Genomic DNA, 24,474 nt, shown 5'->3' on the forward strand with positions numbered 1-24,474 from the left:
CCAGCAAACTAATACTGCATCACCTCTTTCTTTCAATATCCTGGGCCACAACAATTGGGTCTTAACCACAGCTGGTAGAACTAGTAAGAGAAATTAGGAACTCATGAATTGTCACGTTGAATATTCTACTGAAACACACTTGCACATGCAGAAAACAGGTTTGTCCCGAGGCGACATTAACAGCTGAAGCTCATCCTCAGTTCAGACAGTGTGCTCATTACCTTCAGGTGCTTTCTGCTCATATTTAAAAGCAGCCGTGAGGTACGTGTTCATCAAGCTTGGAAAGAGTTTCATTAAAATCCCAAAAGACTTTTTCTGTGATGAAAGTGCTGACATTGTTCTATTGATGGACCAAAGTTGTATCTTTATGAACGCTCTCTTCACTCTGATTGTTTTACACAGTATGCAGATATTGCCTCCTTTGTTGTGGAACTATTGTTGAATATTCAGATGCAGAGTGCTGCCAGCGCTGACTGTCAGCTCACTCGAAAGTGGTGCAGCTGTTTAAGAATTAATTTAAGCACTGGAAACCAGTAGAATCTATTCCCCGGACAGACCTTCCTGCTGCGCCTGCAGGAATCAGCCTTCCAGAATTTTGAGGAGAGTTTTACACAAAGAGTTTGTTTCTGCAACTTCTGTTCAATACCAAAGGACAGGCTGTACGACCCTTTAAACTGACAATATTTTACACTCATCCTTCCTCGCCTTCATACACAAAACCAAATGAGTTGAATAAACTAAATTGTCTTGACTGAGGCTGTGAAAATATGTGCAGCTCAGACACAAGTATTAGCTCTGTTTGAAAAGAAACATAATCACCGTTAAGGAAAATGAATGAGACCAATAAGAAAAAAAGGACTATTTATTTAAGTGGTAATTCATTTTCATTTGTGCCAACCTTTTTGTTTGCTCTCTGCTTGGTTTCTTGCTAAATATTTCTGATGCTGAACCTGATGGGCTCAAACTGAAATAATCAGTGTTCACACAGAGAATCAAACGGCAGCACAATATTTCTTCACTGAGACGGTGCTGCTTGGAAGTGGCAAAAAAAGTCTCCAAAAATATATCTCAATGGATATGTCAGCAAATGATTCGAAACCCCATGGAGGGCTCTGAGAACAGTGGTAGTGAACACACACACACACACACACACACTAATTCCTCAATTATTATGAGGAAACCCGGCCGCCTCCCATCTTTTTTCTTCTTTTCTTATCTCGTGAATAGCTGCATTTGGGCCGAGTGCCTGAACCAAAGCAAATGAATTAGGCAAACAAAGTGCGTACGAGGGGAAATTAGGCTGCCATCTCGCCCATGCGTTCATTTCTTCGAGAGTCCGGCTCAAAAGCAGCACAAGCTCTCACTTCAGACCGCAATCTATAAATATTGTGTCGAGTGAAGCTGGATGGAGTATGGAAACGGGTTTACACGTTCATAGGCCATCGTTTCAATACAACCAACGTTTCCATAGCAACATCGGACATCATATCATGACCCTTTGTACCGTGTGGCTTTTCTGTTGGAGGATCTGGGTCTGCAACTGCGTGTGTCATTGCTTTGTCTGGATAGAATGTTCCATAGTGTAGCATTTCATTTGCATTTAGTCCATAAAAATACTCTGAAAAACATGCAATCTGACTGTGAGCGAACTTGCTTCTCCACAGAACTGACCAGTAACTTGGCACCTGTGTGTCTCTAAGGATATAGACAAGTGTAGTGAAATACGGTGGATCATTTCAGGTAAAGCAAGAACATCTCCATGGCAACAAGCAAATGGCGGACTCTAAATGGTCAAATTGCTGTAGAAAAGTGTTTGCTCCAGCTGCCATTTCATTGATGAACAAAACATTTTACTTTTTGCGTTTTTCTTTTAAACTTTTAGTCTAGAGCATTCAATTATTTGTGGCACTAAAACCATTTTGCCCTGGAACAATGACCATTTTATTCAACTTTTGGATGTATTTATTCGTTTGTACTAATGACACTAAAGTATAACCCAAAATATTACATTGCACCTTTAAATTCCGGTTGTATTGATACCCTTTTGTACATCCTGGTACCCTGTTGTACATCCTGATACCCTGTTGTACATCCTGATACCCTGTTGTACATCCTGATACCCGGTTGTACATCCTGGATACCCTGTTGTACATCCTGGTACCCTGTTGTACATCCTGGATACCCTGTTGTACATCCTGATACCCGGTTGTACATCCTGGATACCCTGTTGTACATCCTGGTACCCTGTTGTACATCCTGGATACCCTGTTGTACATCCTGATACCCGGTTGTACATCCTGGATACCCTGTTGTACATCCTGGTACCCTGTTGTACATCCTGATACCCTGTTGTACATCCTGATACCCTGTTGTACATCCTGATACTCTGTTGTACATCCTGATACTCTATTGTACATCCTGATACTCTGTTGTACATCCTGATACCCTGTTGTACATCCTGGTACCCTGTTGTACATCCTGGTACCCTGTTGTACATCCTGATACCCTGTTGTACATCCTGATACTCTGTTGTACATCCTGATACCCTGTTGTACATCATGATACTCTGTTGTACATCCTGATACCCTGTTGTACATCCTGATACCCTGTTGTACATCCTGGATACTCTGTTGTACATCCTGATACCCTGTTGTACATCCTGATACTCTGTTGTACATCCTGATACTCTGTTGTACATCCTGATACCCTGTTGTACATCCTGGATACCCTGTTGTACATCCTGATACCCTGTTGTACATCCTGATACCCTGTTGTACATCCTGATACCCTGTTGTACATCCTGATACTCTGTTGTACATCCTGATACCCTGTTGTACATCCTGATACCCTGTTGTACATCCTGATACCCTGTTGTACATCCTGGATACTCTGTTGTACATCCTGATACTCTGTTGTACATCCTGATACCCTGTTGTACATCCTGATACCCTGTTGTACATCCTGATACCCTGTTGTACATCCTGGTACTTCTCTGTGACAGCCTAAAAGCAATGTGTCATCTCTGTGCTACAAACTTCTTCCACCTCACCTCCACCACAGCAGCAGCGCGTCAGCATCTTCATCCGCTCCTCTTCACTCCGTCTTGTCTTTGGCCGGCCCGTTTTAAGTCATGTGAACGCTGGAGAATCTTTAATATGTGCAAGAGCAAACCTAAGCACGGTGTGACATAGTGTGTCTGCTCGTACTGAAATATTCATGCAGAAGACACATCTGAATAAAGTCATGTAATTACTGCACGTCACCACAGACCTCAGTCCCAGTGGACACAGTAGAGGCTATGATATGATGAGCTAATGTCTGTCTGTGTGTGTGTGTGTGTGTGTGCGCGATATGGAATGAATATGACCGTTCTGCTTACCGCTGCTTATTGGATTTATGCTAACCATTTTGTAATCTTTGTAATCAGCATTTTCCAAAAGGCGTGACTGTTGTAATTAAAAAGATTTACACGCCATGATGTTAATGCAGCCACAAGAGGTCGTCAGCCAGTGTATCCCCAAATCTGTAAAAGTATCGGATGTAAAAATACATAATGAGTGTAACGAATATGAAGACAAGAAATGATAATAAAATAAGAGAAAAATACAGAGTGAAATACATATATAATCACTAGGGAAGCCCTGAGAGGCAAGCAAAAAAATTAATAAAATGCACAACATTCATAATCCTTTTTCTATGTATTTTTTTCCCTTCTGGTTTGAGCTTATAGTTAAAACAAAACAAAAACGGCATTCTCGAAGCAACAAAAAAATATACATATAAAAATAACAACATCTGGCCAACTGGAAAAAAAATGTTCTAAGTTATAATTCTGGGTTAGTATTTTAATCCTATTTTTTAATCCTTATTTTTTTTCTGGTTTGGACCTGGTTTGGACCTGGTTTGGGCCTGGTTTGGACCTGGTTTGGACCTGGTTTGGGCCTGGTTTGGACCTGGTTTGGACCTGGTTTGGGCCTGGTTTGGACCTGGTTTGGACCTGGTTTGGGCCTGGTTTGGGCCTGGTTTGGACCTGGTTTGGACCTGGTTTGGGCCTGGTTTGGACCTGGTTTGGACCTGGTTTGGGCCTGGTTTGGGCCTGGTTTGGACCTGGTTTGGACCTGGTTTGGACCTGGTTTGGGCCTGGTTTGGGCCTGGTTTGGGCCTGGTTTGGGCCTGGTTTGGACCTGGTTTGGGCCTGGTTTGGACCTGGTTTGGACCTGGTTTGGACCTGGTTTGGGCCTGGTTTGGGCCTGGTTTGGACCTGGTTTGGGCCTGGTTTGGACCTGGTTTGGACATGGTTTGGGCCTGGTTTGGACCTGGTTTGGACCTGGTTTGGACCTGGTTTGGACCTGGACTCAGAGACTATATGGTTCTCCCCGAAAAATGTCCCTCAGAAAAACTGTACTTGAGTAGCCCTGCTGTATATCATTTACTGAACGTTGTCTTTTTTGTGTGGCAGCCATTAGAAAAAGCATAAATTACACAAATGACCATCTCTAATTTGAGAAGTTTGTCAATTTGAGTGACAAATTTAGCAGCAATTAGCAAACCGCTATCTACAAAGACCATGTTTGTTTTTCAAGTCAACATAATTGCTAATAATTTTGCCACACACTTATTGAAATGCCCTTTGATGGTTGAAGTAGCATGAATATCCTCTTCTTATTGAGTAAATGAACTGTATTCATAATTAATAACTAATTTGACAACAGCGGCATTTAAATAATTTATTTTGCCATGTACCTGGGTCTGAAGAACAGGCATCAATCTTTGCTCTAATTGCTAAGACTAATAGAGAAACTATTGAAGCAATTTCAGAATATATTAAAATTGGTATCTGCCTCTAACCTCTTTAAAAACATGCGCGTGCCAAATTAGCAAACAACGACTGGCGTAAACCGCTACAAATGACTGCTGTTGCTCCGAGTGACATGATGTGATTTCCAAAAAGAAATAAAAAGGGCTCCCGCACTTATCTCTACCCAACACCTTGTAGCTCCTTGAGTGAAACTTAACGTCTGTTGTCAGTAACGATAAGCGTGTACTAAGCTAACTCTCATGAGAACCGCGAACTGTAACAGTGCGCAAAATTAAACACACCATTGCACGTGTTTAACTTTAGAGAATGTGGGGGAAAACATAAATGTTACACGCATTCTGGCAAATCATCCGTCTCCTTTGATAATCCATAAAGAAGGGCAAATTGTTGGAAAGTTTTTGGGCAAACTAAATCCAAGCCCGAAGACATCAAGACGCTAACAGGAAGTAACAAGCGACCTTTGATGCCACTTTTGATGGCGAGCAGATGTCCCACAGAAGATACTGTGTGTTTCTGTTTGTGTGGGACTAAATCTGGCGTCTGCGAGGAGGCGACTTACACTTTCGTCTCCGTTTTGTCCGCGGGTGTTAAGAGCTGCTCCTGTCGCTGTTTGTGAGATCAAAGGTACACATGAGGGACGGCAGATGAAAGAGGCCAATGGCGACGAGTCCATTTGAAAGAACTTTTTGTGCATCACTGTCACAAAAGGCAATAGCAGCTTTTAGTGTCAGGGAACCTCATCCAGAAGAAGACATTTTGCAAAACATTTAATTGCTAAATGAACAAAGTAACGTTGCCGTGACAATTTTCTCCTCTTTTAGAAAGCAGTAACACACGTAATTGGCAGCACTGTTGAAACTCGGGGATTTCATGATCAGACGCGGTTCGAGAGGTGCGTTTGAGAGGTTAGACGACACTCTTCACTCATGAAGTGAACATGATTATTATTTGAGATTTTCGCTCAAATGTCGCCTATTTTCCCCCAGTTTGACCATTTTGATGCTGTTTATAATTGTACTTCCTGGTTGGACATGAGCAGCAGATGTGACATTGGTAGAGGTAAATTCACAATCGTTACCTAGCAACCATGAACCCGTCAAACAAATCAGTGTTTTGGTGAAGGCTTGCTTTTTCCATTTGAGGCTAAATAAAGACATCATTCACTCTCCTGGTACCATTCTGAAGTGCTGATTCATGCTTTTGTCACCAGACTGGAAATACTGCAGCGCCCTCTTTGTCTCCAATCTGCACTTGCACGTTTGCAGTTAGTCTAAAATTCTGTTGACAGGTTCACGTAAATATAAAAGTTAATCTTTCTCCAATTTGATCTACTGGCTACAGAGCTGATTTTAAAATGTAGTTGTTTGCAGCGGTGGCTGGTGAATTTTTTGAAAGTGGGGCTATTGAAAATTTTGAATGTCAAAGATATGATTTCCTGGATTCTGGTGCATTTTAGGCATACTTCTCAACCTATTTGTCACTCCAGGGGGGAGATAACGCGTAGTAAAGCGGGAGATTACCCCCCAGAGCGGGAGGTTTCAATTTCTCTCAGAATTAAGAGAAATTAACAGGTAAATACAAACGAAAATACCGGAAGTCATGCAACAGGACTTGGAGGACGCATATCCGTCCCACTTTTCGCTCAACGGTATTATGCCAATGCGGTGTCCTTCGTCCAACTGTGTCGCTATGCTAATTCGACCTAGCATGGCTAGCTTCACAGAGTTGTCCATGTGCACTCTTGACCGCTCATGTTTTTTAACGCGTTCTGACCAATGCTTCAGGTCTGTCATTCCTGTCTGTGTCCACAAAGTATCACACGCACTTGTTTTAAACAGCAGGCAAGGAAAACAAAGATGGCATTGACATCCCCACAGCTAGTTAGCCATGGCTTTTGATCGAACCAATCTCGGGAAAAGGTTCTGGTGTATGCTTTCCCCTTTTCGCTCGTCTGTTGGGTTATGTTCACTTCTGGTTTGTCAGGTCCGAGTTGTTTTACAATGAGCTTTTCCTCAAAAGTTCTTCTTCAAAGTGATGCAAATGTGAGGATTTGACTGAATTTGGGGCAAATTCATCCGACGTCGCCATTTTACACACTTCGCTGCTGGAATGAAAACACCTGTAAACAAGCAGCTGCAGTGGTGCATCTTGGTACTTTGGGGCGCTAGTCTTCAGCGCCCCAAACCCACAAAATTCCTCGACGATGATTGGCGGATGTGTATTCTTTTTCCCTAGCAACAGGGGAGCCATTGGCATAAATACAGCACAATGGGGCTGATCGAACAAGCGCCCCGGCAAGACAGCCTATTGGCTCCTACACCAAACATGATAAACGTTCACGTTTTAAACCTGGAACTTGAAAGTGAATATAAATATAATTCTGGAGAGTTCTAAACCCATAAAGCAAAATCATCAATAGCATCTAATTAACACAGGTTATTTTTTCAAAATGAGAGATTATTTATAAAATAAAATAAAAACAGGCAGCCAGGTCAGGGGGGGCGGCGCCCCAGCGCCCCCTACGGGCGAGCTGCCACTGGTTGTTTGTTTCTCCTTCAGATCAGTTGACCAGGCTCAGACTGAGAGATGGAGCATTTGTTTCTGTCCTTGTTCCAGGATTGTGGACTGACCTTGTGCATTAGGTCAGATGATTGACTTCTTGTTTTTAAATCACTTCTTAAAACACATTTGTTTTCTTTGGCTGTTTAACTAGTTTGAGGCCTTGACCTTTACTGTTTCAATAATGGAATTTCTTCACTGTTTTACTCTGGTATATCTTTGGGTACAGCACTTTGGTCAACTTTGTTGTTTTTAATGATGCTTTATAAATAAAGTTGGATTAGATTGGAACTGAACTGTAAACAAGGTCCAAAATCTATATGAATTACAATACTTATGAATAGGCAAATAATGACACCTTTTCACCCCGTGAAATTAATGTTTAAACTCATAGACTTATGTGTTGTTTTTGCAGTAAACAAATACATAAGCACATTCCATCACTGGCAACGCTGGGGAAGCTGGACAATGTGGTCAAAAGTAGAAGGCAGACTCGTGAAAAATGTCCATTTAAACCAGATTTATTGCATGTTCACCATCGTCAGCGTGGCAAAAAATACATATTCACCCCAAAAATAACTAGGCTTAACTGAAATCAAAAGCAACAGAAACTAACAAAACTTTATAAACCCCACGTCTCCCGGGCACCACTGATGCTTCTCCCCCAATGACTTCAGCTGACTGCATTTGACGCTCAGAAAACACAAAAACTTGACCTTGATCCAAATTATTGCTGGATTGTTCAAATGGCTCTACATCTCATACTTTTTAAAATAAAACTATAAACACAAACCAACTTAATCGGAATACACGCTAAATACAAATTAAACTCTCCTCCACATGGTCCCGCCTCCACTTTGTCCAGACCTTGTGGTGAATCAGAGAAGATGAATTCATTTAGACAAATAAAACATAATTAAATGAAGTATGTGGTGTATCTGATTAACTGGCAGTAACTAAACAAAGGCTAAACAAAAACAAACCTATTAGCTGTTTAGTTTGAATATAGCAAATTAGGGTAAATTAACAAATAGATGAACTTAATGTGAACGATGGGACAAAGAGATCCACTTTGTCACACTCACTGAAAACGCAGCTTATTACAGTGAGCGTTTCTGCCCATTTAGTCATAAAAAGCTTGTGGAATTCTTTTTGTTCGCTAAGTCTTTGATCAGTCAAAGTCAAGGTACTTTATTTTATTACAATATGAGAGAAAACTGTGACTGTAGCATTGCTGTTAGAAAAATAGCTCAAAATGGTTGATTAAATGATTAAATGAGAGTGATTAAACTGTCTGTGCTACAATGAAACAGCAGCACAATGTGAGCCGAATGCCAAAATCAATGTATTTACCCAGAGGCTCATTAATTCTATTTTCCATTTCTATACGCAACACTGACCAAGCTAAACAATGGCAAACTAATGCAAAGATGATCTGAGGCCGTGGGATATGAAAGTGAAAGCGAAAAGTAAGATTGAAGTATAACTGATGCCTACATTATCGACAACAAATGAGAAAAACGTAAAGCACATTAGCACATTATAAACTCCAAATGGAATGAAAATAAAGCAGTGTAAATTGTATTATCAAAATCTACATATTGCTCTGGCGAAAACAAACAATCAAATCAAGTAAAACGTACTGTGTAAACTTAAAGTAGAATGCTTTTGCTCCTCTTGTTACAGAGCTCTACTTTTACTGCTTTCATTATTGCTTCTTTCCCCACAATGATGTCTATAAGTAGAAGCACTTTTTAGAGTTTTACGGCAGTCATATAATCAAAGTATTGGATTTACGTTTGGAAACACACTTTAAAGTCCAGAAGAGAATAGTGAACTGTGCAAAAAGAGCATCTGGGGTTTTACAACAGGCATTTCCAGTAAAAGCCACCAGGCTAATTTTGTCTGGCCTTTGCAAAGCCGACAGTCTAAAAGCTCACACAGAACACATTCAAACGCTTGGCCCAGGGACACTACGCACAGTCCATTTGCACAAACTGAACAAGGCTGGGTCACCTTGAGATATTCCAGTTCAAATGGCACTGAAAGCCGGACACACAGGGCTCATAATAGTAATGGTGTGTGTTTGTGCGACAGTTCAAACACAGGCTCTCAAATACAAAGTGAAAAATGAAAGCTCACAACAGCTTCTGTCTGCACTGTAACAAATATGAGGAAATAAAACTGAACCAGTAAGACCAGTGGTGGAAAGTAACAAAGGACAAAAATAAAAGTGTTAAGTAATATTATGTGTATTAAATACCGGTAATATAATAAGTAATATTAAGCTATCTGTGCTTTGCTCAAGCTGTTTCCACAGTGGATACTTTTACATCACTACATGTTTAACTAGATTAAAAAGTAGAAAACCTTCATATGGTTTGAGGGGTTATTTTCAAGCACATTCATGTTTTGCCTTAAGGTTCTGAGTTTATGCCCAGCTTTGGGTAAACTAAAATATGTACATAAAATTCACTTAAATTGAAAGATTGAACTGAATTGCTTGTGTTGACCAAAGATCAACACTAGTCTTTGATCAAAATCACTCAATTTAATGCTTTAAGTTTAACAGTTCTCAAAATAAGTTGGAGCTACTTTGACTTTTTACTCTTAAAGTAACACAATTGAGGACTTCTTCCACCACAGATTTGGACCTTTGTACTTACACAACAAAAGTCTGCAGCTCAGACAAAGGGTTAGCTCTGAGCCAGAGGAAACCTTTAGAGACATAAAGAGAACATGCAAACTCCACACTGAGACAACGTCTGGGAGTAGAACCAAGTACTTTACACGTCTTAACAGCTGCACCACCTCACACAAAGTGAACATTTTAACGTTTTAGTTGACAAAATATTTTAGTCATGTGATTTGATTCAGAGGATTTCAGGCTCAAACAAGCTCATTGATTAACCAAAACTACTCAATTATTGGAATAACTTAAGTAGAAATCGAATCAAGAATTAGGCTGGATCAAAATAATCAAGAAATGTGTAAAAAAAAAAAAATTTAAAAAAGGAAAAGGAAAGAAAGAAAGATGCATTTTGTTGTAAATAGGAAGATTTAAAACTTCTTTAGCTTCATCTCTGTAAAACCTTTGAAAAAAATCTCACACTCACAGGCCTTTTGCCTTTTTATTGTTTTGATTAAAGAACTAATCCTTTAATCAAAAGAATAAAACGCTGGATAAATCGATGACCAAAATAACCGTTAGTTGCGTCCCTGAAGGATAAAGCTCAAGATTTGGGACTGAATCATTTCTTCAGTCTAACTTTTATGATACAATAACCTGTTTCCTTGCACTTTTCTATATAAACAGTTCAGTTGTGGTCATGTCAGTGCAGTTTGGGTCAAATCACACAGAGCTTCTTTTCTGCCAGGAATGTCTTTAGTCGACTACAAACATTCTGTGAACTCCCATCGCTTTATCCATCACACTTTTCCATCATTTCCACATGATTTTCGAGTGAATACGTCCATTCCGTCAATTAAATATCTCATACTCAATCATTTTATGTCAGTGTGTCCTAATGTCTTAAGGATGTAGAAACTGAAAAATAAATCACATTTCAATCAAATTCAACCCTTCACTCTAAGGTCTCCGTACCAACATAAATCTATCTCCTGAAAGTAAAGAATCTCTACTCATTTTGCAAAATAAAAGATATATATTCATGTCACACAGTGGGAAAACATGCAGAACCGCTTCATAACAACATTCCATGGATCCTTCCTCAATCTGAATTAGAATGCCATCATTACTATTCCAACTGGGGAATTATACACTCCATCAGCCGGAATAAGCAGTTTTCCACCGACGAACCGGCATCGTGTGTGACGCATGTTTAATGTTTATCGACTAAAACAAGCCGCCGCACACACATACTCTGTCCATGTATTAAACGCTAAATACTTATAAGCCTCAAGTCATTTACCGTGGCTGGAAAAAAAAAAAATTCTCTTAAAAGTGTCCAGTGTGCGGAAATGTGTCTCATATACAGAATACAGATGGCACGACAGGACCAGGAACAACCTCTGAGCTAATGGTAATGCTTGGAAATGGCTCAACATGCGCTTTCCTTTTGTAAGTTTGGTACCAAGGCTGAAGCATCGGCGGAGCGGGGGGGCCTCAAGCCTCAGATGGTTTTCCAAAAGAGTCTTAAAAAAGAGGAATCTGGTCATTTGTAGAATATAACAAAATCCCTATACCAATAAATGCTTTTTGTCTCAATTTAAATAATAAATGACTGTTAATTTAGTCGTAAAATGCCAAAATGACAGAGGACACAGTGTTTTAGCTCAGCAGGTAAAACGAGAGGGCGGAGTGCGGGTGAGTCAGATTCGAGATCCACACTTTAATCATTTTGTTCTTTTCATATTTAAACTTTTTAAAGTCATAGATCACACAGTCTGTAGTGTTTGTTACAGAGCGTTCTATTCAATAACAGCGGTTCAATGTGAAAACGTGTCATATGTGCAGAGCTCAGGCTGACCCTCTGCTCTGAGCCGTTCCCTGCTCTGAGCACTGATTGGCTCTTCTCTATCTCTGATTGGATGCTGGCTCTCTTTAGCCATTGTTTCATTGGTTAGTTTTGTTGAACTGGTGTATGATTGGCTGCATGTATAAAGTGGGCGGGCGTGTAGCAGGCGCGGGATGTTTACAGCAGAAGGGGCACTGAAAAGAGCACGTGATGTGATCTGACCGTGGATCTGACAAAAAGGCCTTTTCTACATCATTAACCGATGTTTTGCACAAAGTTTAGGGCATAAAAGGAGCAGATGGACTGGAAAAAAAGAACATGTGCTGAAAAACAAAATAAGTAAAGTTGATCTAACCTAGAAAAGACACGACATGAAGGCGCTGGTACAGCTGGCATAAGGCGCTGGTACAGCTGGCAGCCCGGTGTAAACGCTCTCTCTTCTTTCTCACACTTATTGTGCTTTATCTCCTATATTTTGTAAATATAGTTAGTATATTTTTTCTATTTTACTGTACGATAGGGACACGCGCTGGAATAGTTTTTTAATTCAACTGTTTTTGACTTTTTTCGGCTGGATTTGAGCGTTTTTCGTTGCGTTCGTTGTGTTGTTGTGACGTGAGCTAGCTCCGAGCGAGCCCACCAGCCCCCCCCCCGCGCCCTCCGGCCGCGCTAAAGTACGGCGTGTCGTCGGTACACGTTTATATACACGTTTATATGAAAGAGGAACTTCACGAACGATCGGGACACGCACTGGAATCGCTTTAAATTAACTTGTTTTGACTTTGTTCGGCTGGATTGAGTGTTTTCATCGTGTCGTTGCGATATGTTTTGGCTCTGAGTCCCCCGGCTCCGGCCCTCCGGCCCCGCCCCCCGGCTCCGGCTCCGGCTCAGGCCCCGCCCCCCGGCTCCGGCCCCGCCCCCCGGCCGGCGCCGTACCGCGTTTCCACAAAGGAGGAACTCATGAAACTGCAGAGAACAGTCGTCTTACCCGGAGATCGTCACGTCATCCCGTCGCAATACTGACCTAACCTAATACTGATGTGCAATTCTGTCGTATGTGCAATTGCTGTTGGAATTCATGTGCAATTCATGTGCAATTACTGTGAAATTCATGTGCAATCCATGTGCTGTCGTGAGACATATTCATGTGCAATTACTGTCGTGATCACATGACATGGTATTTATGTATTTATTTATTTGTCTATGGGAGTTTTTATTTATTTATAGGAGATCTTCTACTGAGAGTGTTTTTCAGACTTCCTATAAGTGATCTGTTCTTCTGTATCTACCTCTGTATCTACCTGCGTTGCACCAATGAAATTTCCCCATGTGGGACAATAAATGAATATCTTATCTTATCTTATCTTAAAACATCATGATCGTTCAAAGGATGAATTCATTGTGGTTGTCAGAGCAGCAGTGGCTCACAGGGTTTATTCATCTACAAAGCTCAAGCAGAACAACTACAGGACAAACAGCTCATCGAGGCAAGTGTCTGCTTAAGGTAAGACTGACTTTTACTTTCTGCAAAAAATATACAAACTAAATCATATCATAAAGTAAGAGACTGTTACTTCAAACTAAATTTGACTCAAGTGTCAGACCTCCTCTGTACCACCTCTGCTGTTCTGTTTTCATGAGGTTTTTTGGTACGTACAGGAAATACAGTATTGAGCAGCGCTAAAACCACATCATACAGGAATGAGCAATGCACTTTTTTGTGTTGGGTGTGTGAAATAGGGCTATTAGCAATGTATTTTCCAATAGCAACCACACAGTCTTCAAATGTAATTAAAAAAAAAGTACTAAATTGTGTTCTCTAACAACTTTTGGCCGCTAGCTGCACTGGTATAGTATCAGCTAACAGAGGCATGTGGCTCTCAAATCTTGTTTACTTCATACTTTTAGCATGTAAACAACCAACACGCAGCCTCTGGGGAGCGTCCAGATTTTCCAGTGTACTCAGACCAAAATATTGATAGAGGAGAGAGCTCTTGGGCAGAAGACGGCGTGCACCAGCGCCATTCATTCTCCCGCTTTTATCCAGAGCATCTTAAGTGCATCCATTTGTACTGACGCTCCCAGTGGGAAATTAGGCCTTAACCCGCCAATGCTACAGCTACTGCTCTCCTCCATTACTACTTTACAGGGCAACAAAATGTTTTCCACTGATGTTGAAATGAGAGACGATAGATTCAAAGTGCATCCACTTCAGTAACGCTTTTAGAAGAGAAGACGCTCTACTGTAGAATATAGCAACATGGAGCACATTGTATTCATTAGGATATCGAATATAATTTTAGTTGGGGATATCTTTGAGTTTTTTTTCTTCTTTTCTTTAAGTGGTTGGAGGTGGTTTATGTATGTATGTATGTATGTATACATTATGTATGTAATGCAATCAACTAAAACAATGCATAATGGTATGGTATGGTATGGTAAGCGAATGGAAAGGTAAGGAGTGCAACAACGACTGAACTTTATTGCATCGGTAACAGCGACAAACAGTTTGACATGTGACCAATTACCAGTCGTTGGACTATGCAAAATGGCAAATTAAATGTATTTTATCATTTGAATGTCGAAAGGTTCCAGAGTATGACCTTATCAAAATACACGTTTGTTAAAGGGTCTGTACATGATTTTTATTTAATTTAGTCAAGATAAATGCCCTTTACATCATGCATCATATTATAAAAGCTGTTAAATAAGAAATATGTTGATGGGATAACACCTGCCTGACAGTAAAAAGTATGTATGAGATTGGAGAACTGTGGTCATGGTGTAGTATCAATGTTCCTGACTCATGGTGCAAAATCAGGTGCAGGTCCTTTAAATGCTATCGAGACAAACGAATGCGCCTTTAAATATCTCACAAAATATGAGTTACCACTTTCAGCTTCAGTTCTAACTTTGGGGTACCAGTGTTCACTTCGAGATGATGGTGCTTTTGTACACATTTTCTCTCCGAACTCTGAGCCCTTCTTGCATTCTTCTCATCTGAGTTTGCGCCAACAGCCGAAGGGCACAATCACAGCAGCTGAAAGCCAATCAAGCAGCTTATTAAACATGACACTGTGACACACTCAATACAGGCGAAGGACACGGGCTCCGGGGCCATGTGGCAATTAGGAAAATCCAATCCATCATCTCCATGGACGTGAAAAAGCTCTCATTTAAGTCTTTTGCCCAAATCCTGTCTCTGGTGCTGGAAATTCTATGAGCCCCATCAGCCAGACCAGAGACCCAATTGACTCTTCTAAAGGTTATATTAGTTACACATTATTGAGTAGAATAGTATCATGGCATCCAAATGCTTCAAAAATGTGTAATAAATCATCTCCTTCAGGTTGATTAAGGTTGCTTTATTGCCACTCATGAATGTTTTAATGTTGTGCCTCTAGTTTTGTAGTTAGTTATTTTCTGAAAGTCATTCCACCGTGTCAAAGCCCGATCTCGTCTGATCCTGGAGGCTAAGCAGGGTTGGGCCTGGTCACTGCTTAGATGAGAGACCAGTGAAAACCAGAGGACAGTTCCTAGTTTTCTGTATGTGAAAGGTTTGGTTTAGTTCAGTGTAAATCTCCACAGTTACCAGCACCAGACGGTTAACCAGGGTTAGATCTGTTCAAACATGGACCAATCAGCTGTGAGCACAGTGTCATGTGACACAATTTGGGTAAAATCTTTGGATCAGGACCTCACTTATTTCAAAGAATTAATTATTAAAGATCTTCATAAAATATTTTGACCTTCACATTACATGCATTTCATAGAGTTGAATCTCATTTGAATTTAATTATATTAATCCTTTTGAATGAATGTATCATAATTCTAGTCGAACCTCGGATTCAGGAGGAGCAGAGTGGTTTTCGTCCCGGTCGTGGAACACTGGACCAGCTCTAGACTCTCCATCGGGTGCTCGAGGGTTCATGGGAGTTTGCCCAACCAGTCCACATGTGCTTTGTGGATCTGGAGAAGGCTTTCGACCGTGTCCCTCATGGTGTCCTTTGAGGGCTGCTCCGGGGAGTACATGGTCCGGGGCGCTTTGCTCAGGGCTGTCCGGTCCCTGTATGACCGGAGCAGGAGCTGTGTTCGCATTGCCGGCAGTAAGTCAGACCTGTTCCCAGTGCACGTTGGACTCCGCCAGGGCTGCCCTTTGTCACCGGTTCTGTTCATAGTTTTTATGGATAGTTTTTTCATAGGCGCAGTCAGGGGTCCGAGGGTGTGGTCAGGGGTCGGAGGGTGTCCGGTTTGGGGACCACAGGATCTCATCTCTGCTGTTTGCAGACGATGTTGTCCTGATGGCTCCATCAAACCCGGACCTGCAACATGCACTGGGACGGTTTGCAGCCGAGTGTGAAGCGGCTGGGATGAGAATCAGCACCTCCAAATCCGAGGCCATGGTTCTCGACCGGAAAAAGGTGGCTTGCCCTCTCCAGGTGGGTGGGGTGTCCTTGCCCCAAGTGGAGGAGTTCAAGTATCTCGGGGTCTTGTTCACGAGTGAGTGAAGGATGGAGCGTGAGATCGACAGGCGGATCGGTGCAGCGGCTGCAGTGATGCAGTCGCTGCATCGGACCGTTGTGGTAAAGAGGGAGCTGAACCGAAAGGCAAAGCTCTCTATTTACCGGTCGGTCTACGTTCCTACCCTCACCTATGGTCATGAGCTTTGGGTAGTGACCGAAAGAACGAGATCGCGGATACAAGCGGTCGAAATGAGTTTCCTCCGCCGTGTGGCTGGGCGCCCCCTTAGAGATAAGGTGAGGAGCTCGGCCACATGGGGAGAGCTCGGAGTAGAGCCGCTGCTCCTCCACGTCGAGAGGAGCCAGCTGAGGTGGCTCGGGCATCTGTTCCGGATGCCTCCTGGGCGCCTCCCTCGGGAGGTGTTTCAGGCATGTCCCACTGGGAAGAGGCCCCGGGGAAGACCCAGGACACGCTGGAGAGACTATGTCTCTCGGCTGGCCTGGGAACGCCTCGGGATCCCCCCGAAGGAGTTGGAGGAAGTGTCTGGGGAGAGGGAAGTCTGGGAGTCCCTGCTCAGACTGCTGCCCCTGCGACCCGGCCCCGGATAAGCGGCAGAAAATGGATGGATGGTATCATAATTATGATTTTCTTATCTTCAATATTCAAAATTAAATCACCTCTAAATTGGGCAGAACTACAAGTTTCTGGTATTTTGATTTCGTTTTAATTGTGTAAACTAACTTAACTGCTTATTTTTTTCTTCACTCTGAGCTGTGCTTCAGCAGCAGGTTTGACATTTCAGAAGTTACTCCAGATCTCTGAATTCATCTGATCCCAGCATCACGCCACAGGGCCACAGGGCCACAGGGCCACAGGGCCACAGGGCCACAGGGCCACAGGGCCACAGGGCCACAGGGCCACAGGGCCACAGGGCCACAGGGCCACAGGGCCACAGGGCCACAGGGCCACAGGGCCACAGGGGCCACAGGGGCCACAGGGGCCACAGGGGGGCACTTCATATAATACATCCATAAGCAGCAGTGACTCTAGTGCATACTAGTTATTGTGTCCTTAAGCAAGACACTGAGTGATTAGTGCTGGTTGAAGGAGCTGATGGTGCAGATTGGGATCCTTGTTTCTTTCAGTCTGCCCCAGGGTAGCTGTGACTACAATGGTAGCATATCTCCACCAAGTATTTTATAATATAATGTACTGTAAACCGCTTTGCAGTTCAAGGTGCTGCATAAATCCAATGCATCAATTTATTTGATTGCGTTAAGGTGCAACATAAAACAGTGGATCCTAATAATAACAGTAAAAAAGTATATACTTTGCTAAAATAAGATAAAATAAGGTCAGGCAAAATAATATGTGTACAATAAAAGCAGTCCAGCGTGAGAAGGGTCGGCTGTGATCGACTCTTTGTCCCAGAGCCCTGGAGATGTACAGATCCTGCAGAGATGGAAGTCTGCAGCCGATCATCTTCTCAGCAGAGCGCACAATGCGCTGTAGTCTCTGTTTGTCCCTGGCTGTGGCTCCAGCGTACCACACGGTGATGGAGGAGGTGAACTGCACCTGCTTCTGCAGGAAGTACATGCTCTGCTGGCTCCTATCCGTCAGGAAGTCAGTGACCTGCAGGTGGAGTCAGGCACGTTGAGCTGGGAGAGCTTGTCCTGGAACAGAGCAGTTCTGTTCTGATGATATTCAGATGGTGTTGAATGCAGAGCTGAAGTCCACAACCAGGATCATTCCCAGGGAGTGGTGAAGTGGAGGGCCAGGTTGATTGCATCGTCTACAGACTTGTTATTATACAATAATGTTTGCCTGACCCGCCCACATTCTGTTCGAATTTGCCAAAACGTGTTGGGAATGGCTGGTCAGGCAACAATAATGTCTCCCTGGACAAGATACTTATGAAGTAGAGTACTGTCTACTCTATAATATAAAGTAGAGTGTTATTCCTATTGACCTTATTCCGCCCCGCCCACTTGTTCTTTTCGCCACAGATCGACGGTTCTGTTGTAATCACACTTCCGGCCGAGCGGTAACTACACTCTTTTAAGTGGAGAATGAGGGAAAAGTCTCACTACTAAAATATGCTATGAAGTAGATTGATTTGTGGAAAATATCCACTGTTAATGTGACCAACAAGTTAACACTGCACCGATTTCCTGTGCTTCCTGAAAACGACTTTTTAGTTTGTGTGGAATTTATTTTATCTGGCTGTCGGCAGCCCTAAGTGAACTAATACAACCGGAAGAAGGATTACGTGGAATGGCGATGCCCAGACAGGCTTGTGGAATAAGGTGAATACTAATCAGAGGGAGCAGCGGTACGCTGCGCTCGCAGACAGCCTGCCGGAAGTCATTAGAAGAAGGAAAAAAATATACTTCACACAAATGAATAGTAATGTATTAATTTCCTGTGAGTGGTTAGGGGTGATTGGAAGGTAGACACAGAATCAGAGTTGAGGAAGGAATCAATCAATAAAAGACTCAACAAAAATGCTATTACTTCAAGTGACATATTAGACATTTAAAAAATGTGCCTAGTTTTTCCAAGTCTGACAATTTTGGTGAGGTTTATTGTGTTACTTCCTGGTTGGACATGAGCAGCAGATGTATTCCACAACTGTCACCTAGCAACCATACCGTAAACAAGGTCCAAAGTACATATCAATGTACTTGAAATAATGATTTGATAAATATTAGTAGTTGATATTTGAGGTAATTTTAACTCCATAACTTAATTTTGACTAAATTATTGTTTATTTAAATGTTCATATTTTTGACATTGACAGCAATATTTAGATCTCAGCTCTACTTCATGTAATTTTCCTATTTTATTTTTCAACTTTTCTTCACAAACAGTAACTTGAATGATGTAAAACTATGATAAATATTTGTATATCTTTTTTTATAAATATGTTTTATCCTCCCAGTCATATTTTGAAAAACATGAAAACCTGTCATATGCGCTTTGAACTTCACTGATTTCACATGGACACAACGTGGACAATACACCATGATGAAGTAGGTTTAATGCAGTCATATTTCTAAAATGTTCAAAGCTCATTTCACACAGGACAGAGAGTCAAAACCCACAAACAACGACACATGCAACAGATTATACAATATACTAAGTGGCTCTCACAGGACCAACAACAGTGCAGTCCATTTCAGTAAAGAAGCTTTGCACGTTATCGTTCCTCTCCCTTTGGAAATAGTCTTTGGCATCTCGTCTCGCTGCCCACAGTCAGTCACACAGAGCTGGTTTCAAAAATAAACAGAAGCCAGACAGTTTACACACCAAGAGCCCACTCCAGTCAGCTATTCATCACAATTTAGCCCCAGCATTAGGCGCTAAGGGACAATCACAGCCTCTCCAAAACACAGACACGGCAGAGTTCTCCTCCCATGGCACTCATCTCCGCCTCCATTTGTCAGTGCATTCTCCAGCACATTTTAACTTTTAGCTAATGTTCACAGCATCACATTTGGTTAGTCAAATTGGGTTATTTTTAATGTCTGTGCCTTTAAGTGTCTCTAAGCATTCAGCAGCGTAAATAAATTACCTTTTTTTATGATTTGGTGTGAGGATCATGGTGTGCCCATTTCAATTTATGTCAATTTGTAAAGGTGATTTTGCAAAGAGCGTTCCTTAGCAGAGTCATGTGAAACCCTGGGAGACCTGTTGGACTATAAAGCTCAAGTAGATTTAAACTGCATGCATAATACTGTATTTTGATGTTAAATGTGATGATGTTAAGGATGACTTTTTCTTTCTTTTTTTTAAGTATCTGAAACAATGAACGTCAACATGGTGTAAAGTAAACACGTAAACACTGTGTAAACAGTGACATAGAACTGTAGCACCACCTACTGACAGCATCTATTATTTAAGTTATTTTATTCTATTTCACAATATTTTGTTGTGATATTAAAAGATGAACCATGAAAATAAACTGTAGCCTAAATATAAAACATTCATGGGATCCATAGACGGTAAAATCACTGGAATTTATTGAAATGAATTGATACATTTTAACGTTACCACTGGTTGTTTCCACTGCTGCAATGAACAAATCTACTATTTAGTCAGGGGGAAATTAACTCCAAAATAATGTCCTGTGGAAATCTGTTTTCTTAAACTATTAAACTCTTATGAGATCGTATACCTATGACCTATGGCTCATTTTGACCCCTGTCTGAAAGACCTGGAAACACAATCACCTGTCACAGTAATGATCTTCTTAACAGGTATTGTCTGATTTTAACTGTCTGTTGTTAATGATGTTAACAAGAACAATGTATATAACCCTTTTTGGACACTCAAAGACACTTCACATTGTATTATTCATTCACTTCACACCTGGTTACACCTGCCCTGGGACAGACTAATGGAAGCGGGGCCGGGGCAGGCACAGTTGTCCCACTGTGACAACTGGTTTTCGCAGCGATCTACCACCAAAGTACAACCCTGGGCTGGTCTTGCTTAGCTCCCTGGAACGGACGAGCTTGGGCCTTGAGCTGTATGTATGCGTTACGGTTGATGCGCTGAAAGAGTTAAATGTCACTCCATGTAACAAGGCAAGTCAACCAGCAGAGGGAGCCCACAAGCTACCTTTATAAATAGAACCACAGAAATAACCTGTTCACAATTTAAATATGCCCCGTAACACTACAGCATGGAGCAGATCAGATCTAGGATGCAGAATGCAATATAAATCTTTAGAACTCAATTTATTTGCATATAAAACATTTGTCTTGGTCTACCAAATGTAAAAATAATGTATTGACCACAGAGCTGGCTACAAAAACACAAATGAATGGTCCAGAGGGGATTTAGTGAGTGTTAAGGTTACAGTCCATACAGAGACAGTGATCCACAGACTTCAGATGACACATGTTGGCAGGAGATTCACTTCTTCAAGTGTCAGGCAGCACCAGTCCAACCGGCAGCAAAGGAAAACCTGAAAGAATAATGACACTGGTGTCGACATGGCAGGGAATGGCACACCTTGTCTACATACCACTCTTATTATTTTGTCTTATGTTAGCTTATTTTTATCTTTTTATTTTTCTTTTATTTATCTTTCAATTGTTTTTTTCTCTATTCCCCATTAAGAATATGAGAGGTTCTGTACATAGGAGTTTTGTTTATAAGAGTTTTGTTCTATTAAGAGTGTTATCTGTTCTTTTCTTCTATATCTACTTGCGTTGCAACACCAAAATTTCCCCATGTGTGGACAAATAAAGGCATATTTTATCTTATCTTATTATTGGCCCATAGAATCACACTGAGTAATGCAAGGTTTATGAGACGTCAGTGATTCAGGCCTGGTTATTAAGACAAAGGTAGAATAGAATAGAATAATCCAGCTGAGGGTCTAGGCACGTGAACGCACCATAAGGACAGTGCGTTACATGAACGTAATGTAGGCGATTACCCTTCAGGACAGGTCTATTTTCTTCTGCGTCTCGGACAGTTTGTCTTGTAAGCGCTTTTTCCTCCAGTCTAGAAACTTCCTCCTCATCCTGTTGGCCTGCCAGCCCGCCAAGAAGCCCGCGGCGAAAGAGACGACCACCGCGACCTGGAGCGTCCTCTCCGACACTTCTGCCATGTTCACCTCTGTCCGGCAGATGCGAGCGTGTCCGTCCGCGGGCAAACAGGAAGTATTCACTCTCGCGAGAAGGAACGAGAGTCTCGTATGACTTCTTTCATAGGGGAAACCGGTAAAGTAACGTTATAATGTTATAATGCATCAGTAAAGTAACGTTATAATGTTATAATGCATCAGTAAAGTAACGTTATAATGTTATAATGCATCAGTAAAGTAACGTTATAATGTTATAATGCAGCAGTAAAGTAACGTTATAATGTTATAATGCAGCAGTAAAGTAACGTTATAATGTTATAATGCAGCAGTAAAGTAACGTTATAATGTTATAATGCATCAGTAAAGTAACGTTATAATGTTATAATGCATCAGTAAAGTAACGTTATAATGTTATAATGCAGCAGTAAAGTAACGTTATAATGTTATAATGCAGCAGTAAAGTAACGTTATAATGTTATAATGCATCAGTAAAGTAACGTTATAATGCATCAGTAAAGTAACGTTATAATGTTATAATGCATCAGTAAAGTAACGTTATAATGTTATAATGCATCAGTAAAGTAACGTTATAATGTTATAATGCAGCAGCAAAGTAACGTTATAATGTTATAATGCATCAGTAAAGTAACGTTATAATGTTATAATGCATCAGTAAAGTAACGTTATAATGTTATAATGCAGCAGTAAAGTAACGTTATAATGTTATAATGCATCAGTAAAGTAACGTTATAATGTTATAATGCAGCAGCAAAGTAACGTTATAATGCAGCAGTAAAGTAACGTTATAATGCAGCAGCAAAGTAACGTTATAATGCAGCAGTAAAGTAACGTTATAATGCAGCAGCAAAGTAACGTTATAATGCAGCAGCAAAGTAACGTTATAATGCAGCAGCAAAGTAACGTTATAATGCAGCAGCAAAGTAACGTTATAATGCAGCAGCAAAGTAACGTTATAATGTAGCAGCAAAGTAACGTTATAATGTAGCAGCAAAGTAACGTTATAATGCAGCAGCAAAGTAACGTTATAATGTAGCAGCAAAGTAACGTTATAATGCAGCAGCAAAGTAACGTTATAATGTAGCAGCAAAGTAACGTTATAATGTAGCAGCAAAGTAACGTTATAATGTAGCAGCAAAGTAACATTGTAATGTAGCAGCAAAGTAACGTTATAATGTAGCAGTAAAGTAACGTTATAATGCAGCAGCAAAGTAACGTTATAATGTAGCAGCAAAGTAACGTTATAATGTAGCAGTAAAGTAACGTTATAATGTAGCAGCAAAGTAACGTTATAATGTAGCAGCAAAGTAACATTGTAATGTAGCAGCAAAGTAACGTTATAATGTAGCAGTAAAGTAACGTTATAATGCAGCAGCAAAGTAACGTTATAATGCAGCAGCAAAGTAACGTTATAATGTAGCAGTAAAGTAACGTTATAATGCAGCAGCAAAGTAACGTTATAATGTAGCAGCAAAGTAACGTTATAATGTAGCAGCAAAGTAACGTTATAATGCAGCAGCAAAGTAACGTTATAATGTAGCAGTAAAGTAACGTTATAAGGCAGCAGCAAAGTAACATTATAATGTAGCAGTAAAGTAACGTTATAATGTAGCAGCAACGTAACGTTATAATGCAGCAGCAAAGTAACGTTATAATGTAGCAGCAAAGTAACGTTATAATGTAGCAGCAACGTAACGTTATAATGCAGCAGCAAAGTAACGTTATAATGTAGCAGCAAAGTAACGTTATAATGTAGCAGTAAAGTAACGTTATAATGTTATAATGTAGCAGCAACGTAACGTTATAATGCAGCAGCAAAGTAACGTTATAATGTAGCAGCAAAGTAACGTTATAATGTAGCAGTAAAGTAACGTTATAATGTTATAATGTTGCAGCAAAGTAACGTTATAATGTAGCAGTAAAGTAACGTTATAATGTAGCAGCAAAGTAACGTTATAATGTAGCAGCAAAGTAACGTTATGATGTTATAATGTAGCAGCAAAGTAACGTTATAATGCAGCAGTAAAGTAACGTTATAATGTAGCAGCAAAGTAACGTTATAATGCAGCAGCAAAGTAACGTTATAATGTTATAATGTAGCAGCAAAGTAACGTTATAATGCAGCAGCAAAGTAACGTTATAATGCAGCAGCAAAGTAACGTTATAATGTAGCAGCAACGTAACGTTATAATGTAGCAGTAAAGTAACGTTATAATGTAGCAGCAACGTAACGTTATAATGCAGCAGCAAAGTAACGTTATAATGTAGCAGCAAAGTAACGTTATAATGTAGCAGCAACGTAACGTTATAATGCAGCAGCAAAGTAACGTTATAATGCAGCAGCAAAGTAACGTTATAATGTAGCAGCAAAGTAACGTTATAATGTAGCAGCAAAGTAACGTTATAATGCAGCAGCAAAGTAACGTTATAATGCAGCAGCAAAGTAACGTTATAATGCAGTAGCAAAGTAACGTTATAATGTAGCAGCAAAGTAACGTTATAATGCAGCAGCAAAGTAACGTTATAATGTAGCAGCAAAG

General features: G+C 40.8%; 1 protein-coding gene across 1 annotated transcript; it reads right to left on the reverse strand.

Moving 5' to 3' along the window:
* Nucleotides 1–20,317: 20,317 nt before the first annotated feature.
* LOC140356577 (mitoregulin) lies at nt 20,318–21,975 on the reverse strand. The gene is made up of 2 exons (XM_072441631.1): nt 21,767–21,975; nt 20,318–21,289 (listed from the first exon to the last, which is right to left on the reverse strand). Exon 1 carries the CDS (start codon nt 21,938–21,940, stop codon nt 21,770–21,772), a length of 171 nt encoding a protein of 56 aa, XP_072297732.1. The 5' UTR covers nt 21,941–21,975; the 3' UTR covers nt 20,318–21,289; nt 21,767–21,769.
* Between the last annotated feature and the right edge of the window lie 2,499 nt (nt 21,976–24,474).

This window comes from Eucyclogobius newberryi, unplaced genomic scaffold, assembly GCF_026437365.1.
Source record: "Eucyclogobius newberryi isolate DKJ021-1_F unplaced genomic scaffold, fEucNew1.0.hap1 SCAF_1, whole genome shotgun sequence".
In the NCBI taxonomy this organism is placed as follows: domain Eukaryota; kingdom Metazoa; phylum Chordata; class Actinopteri; order Gobiiformes; family Gobiidae; genus Eucyclogobius; species Eucyclogobius newberryi.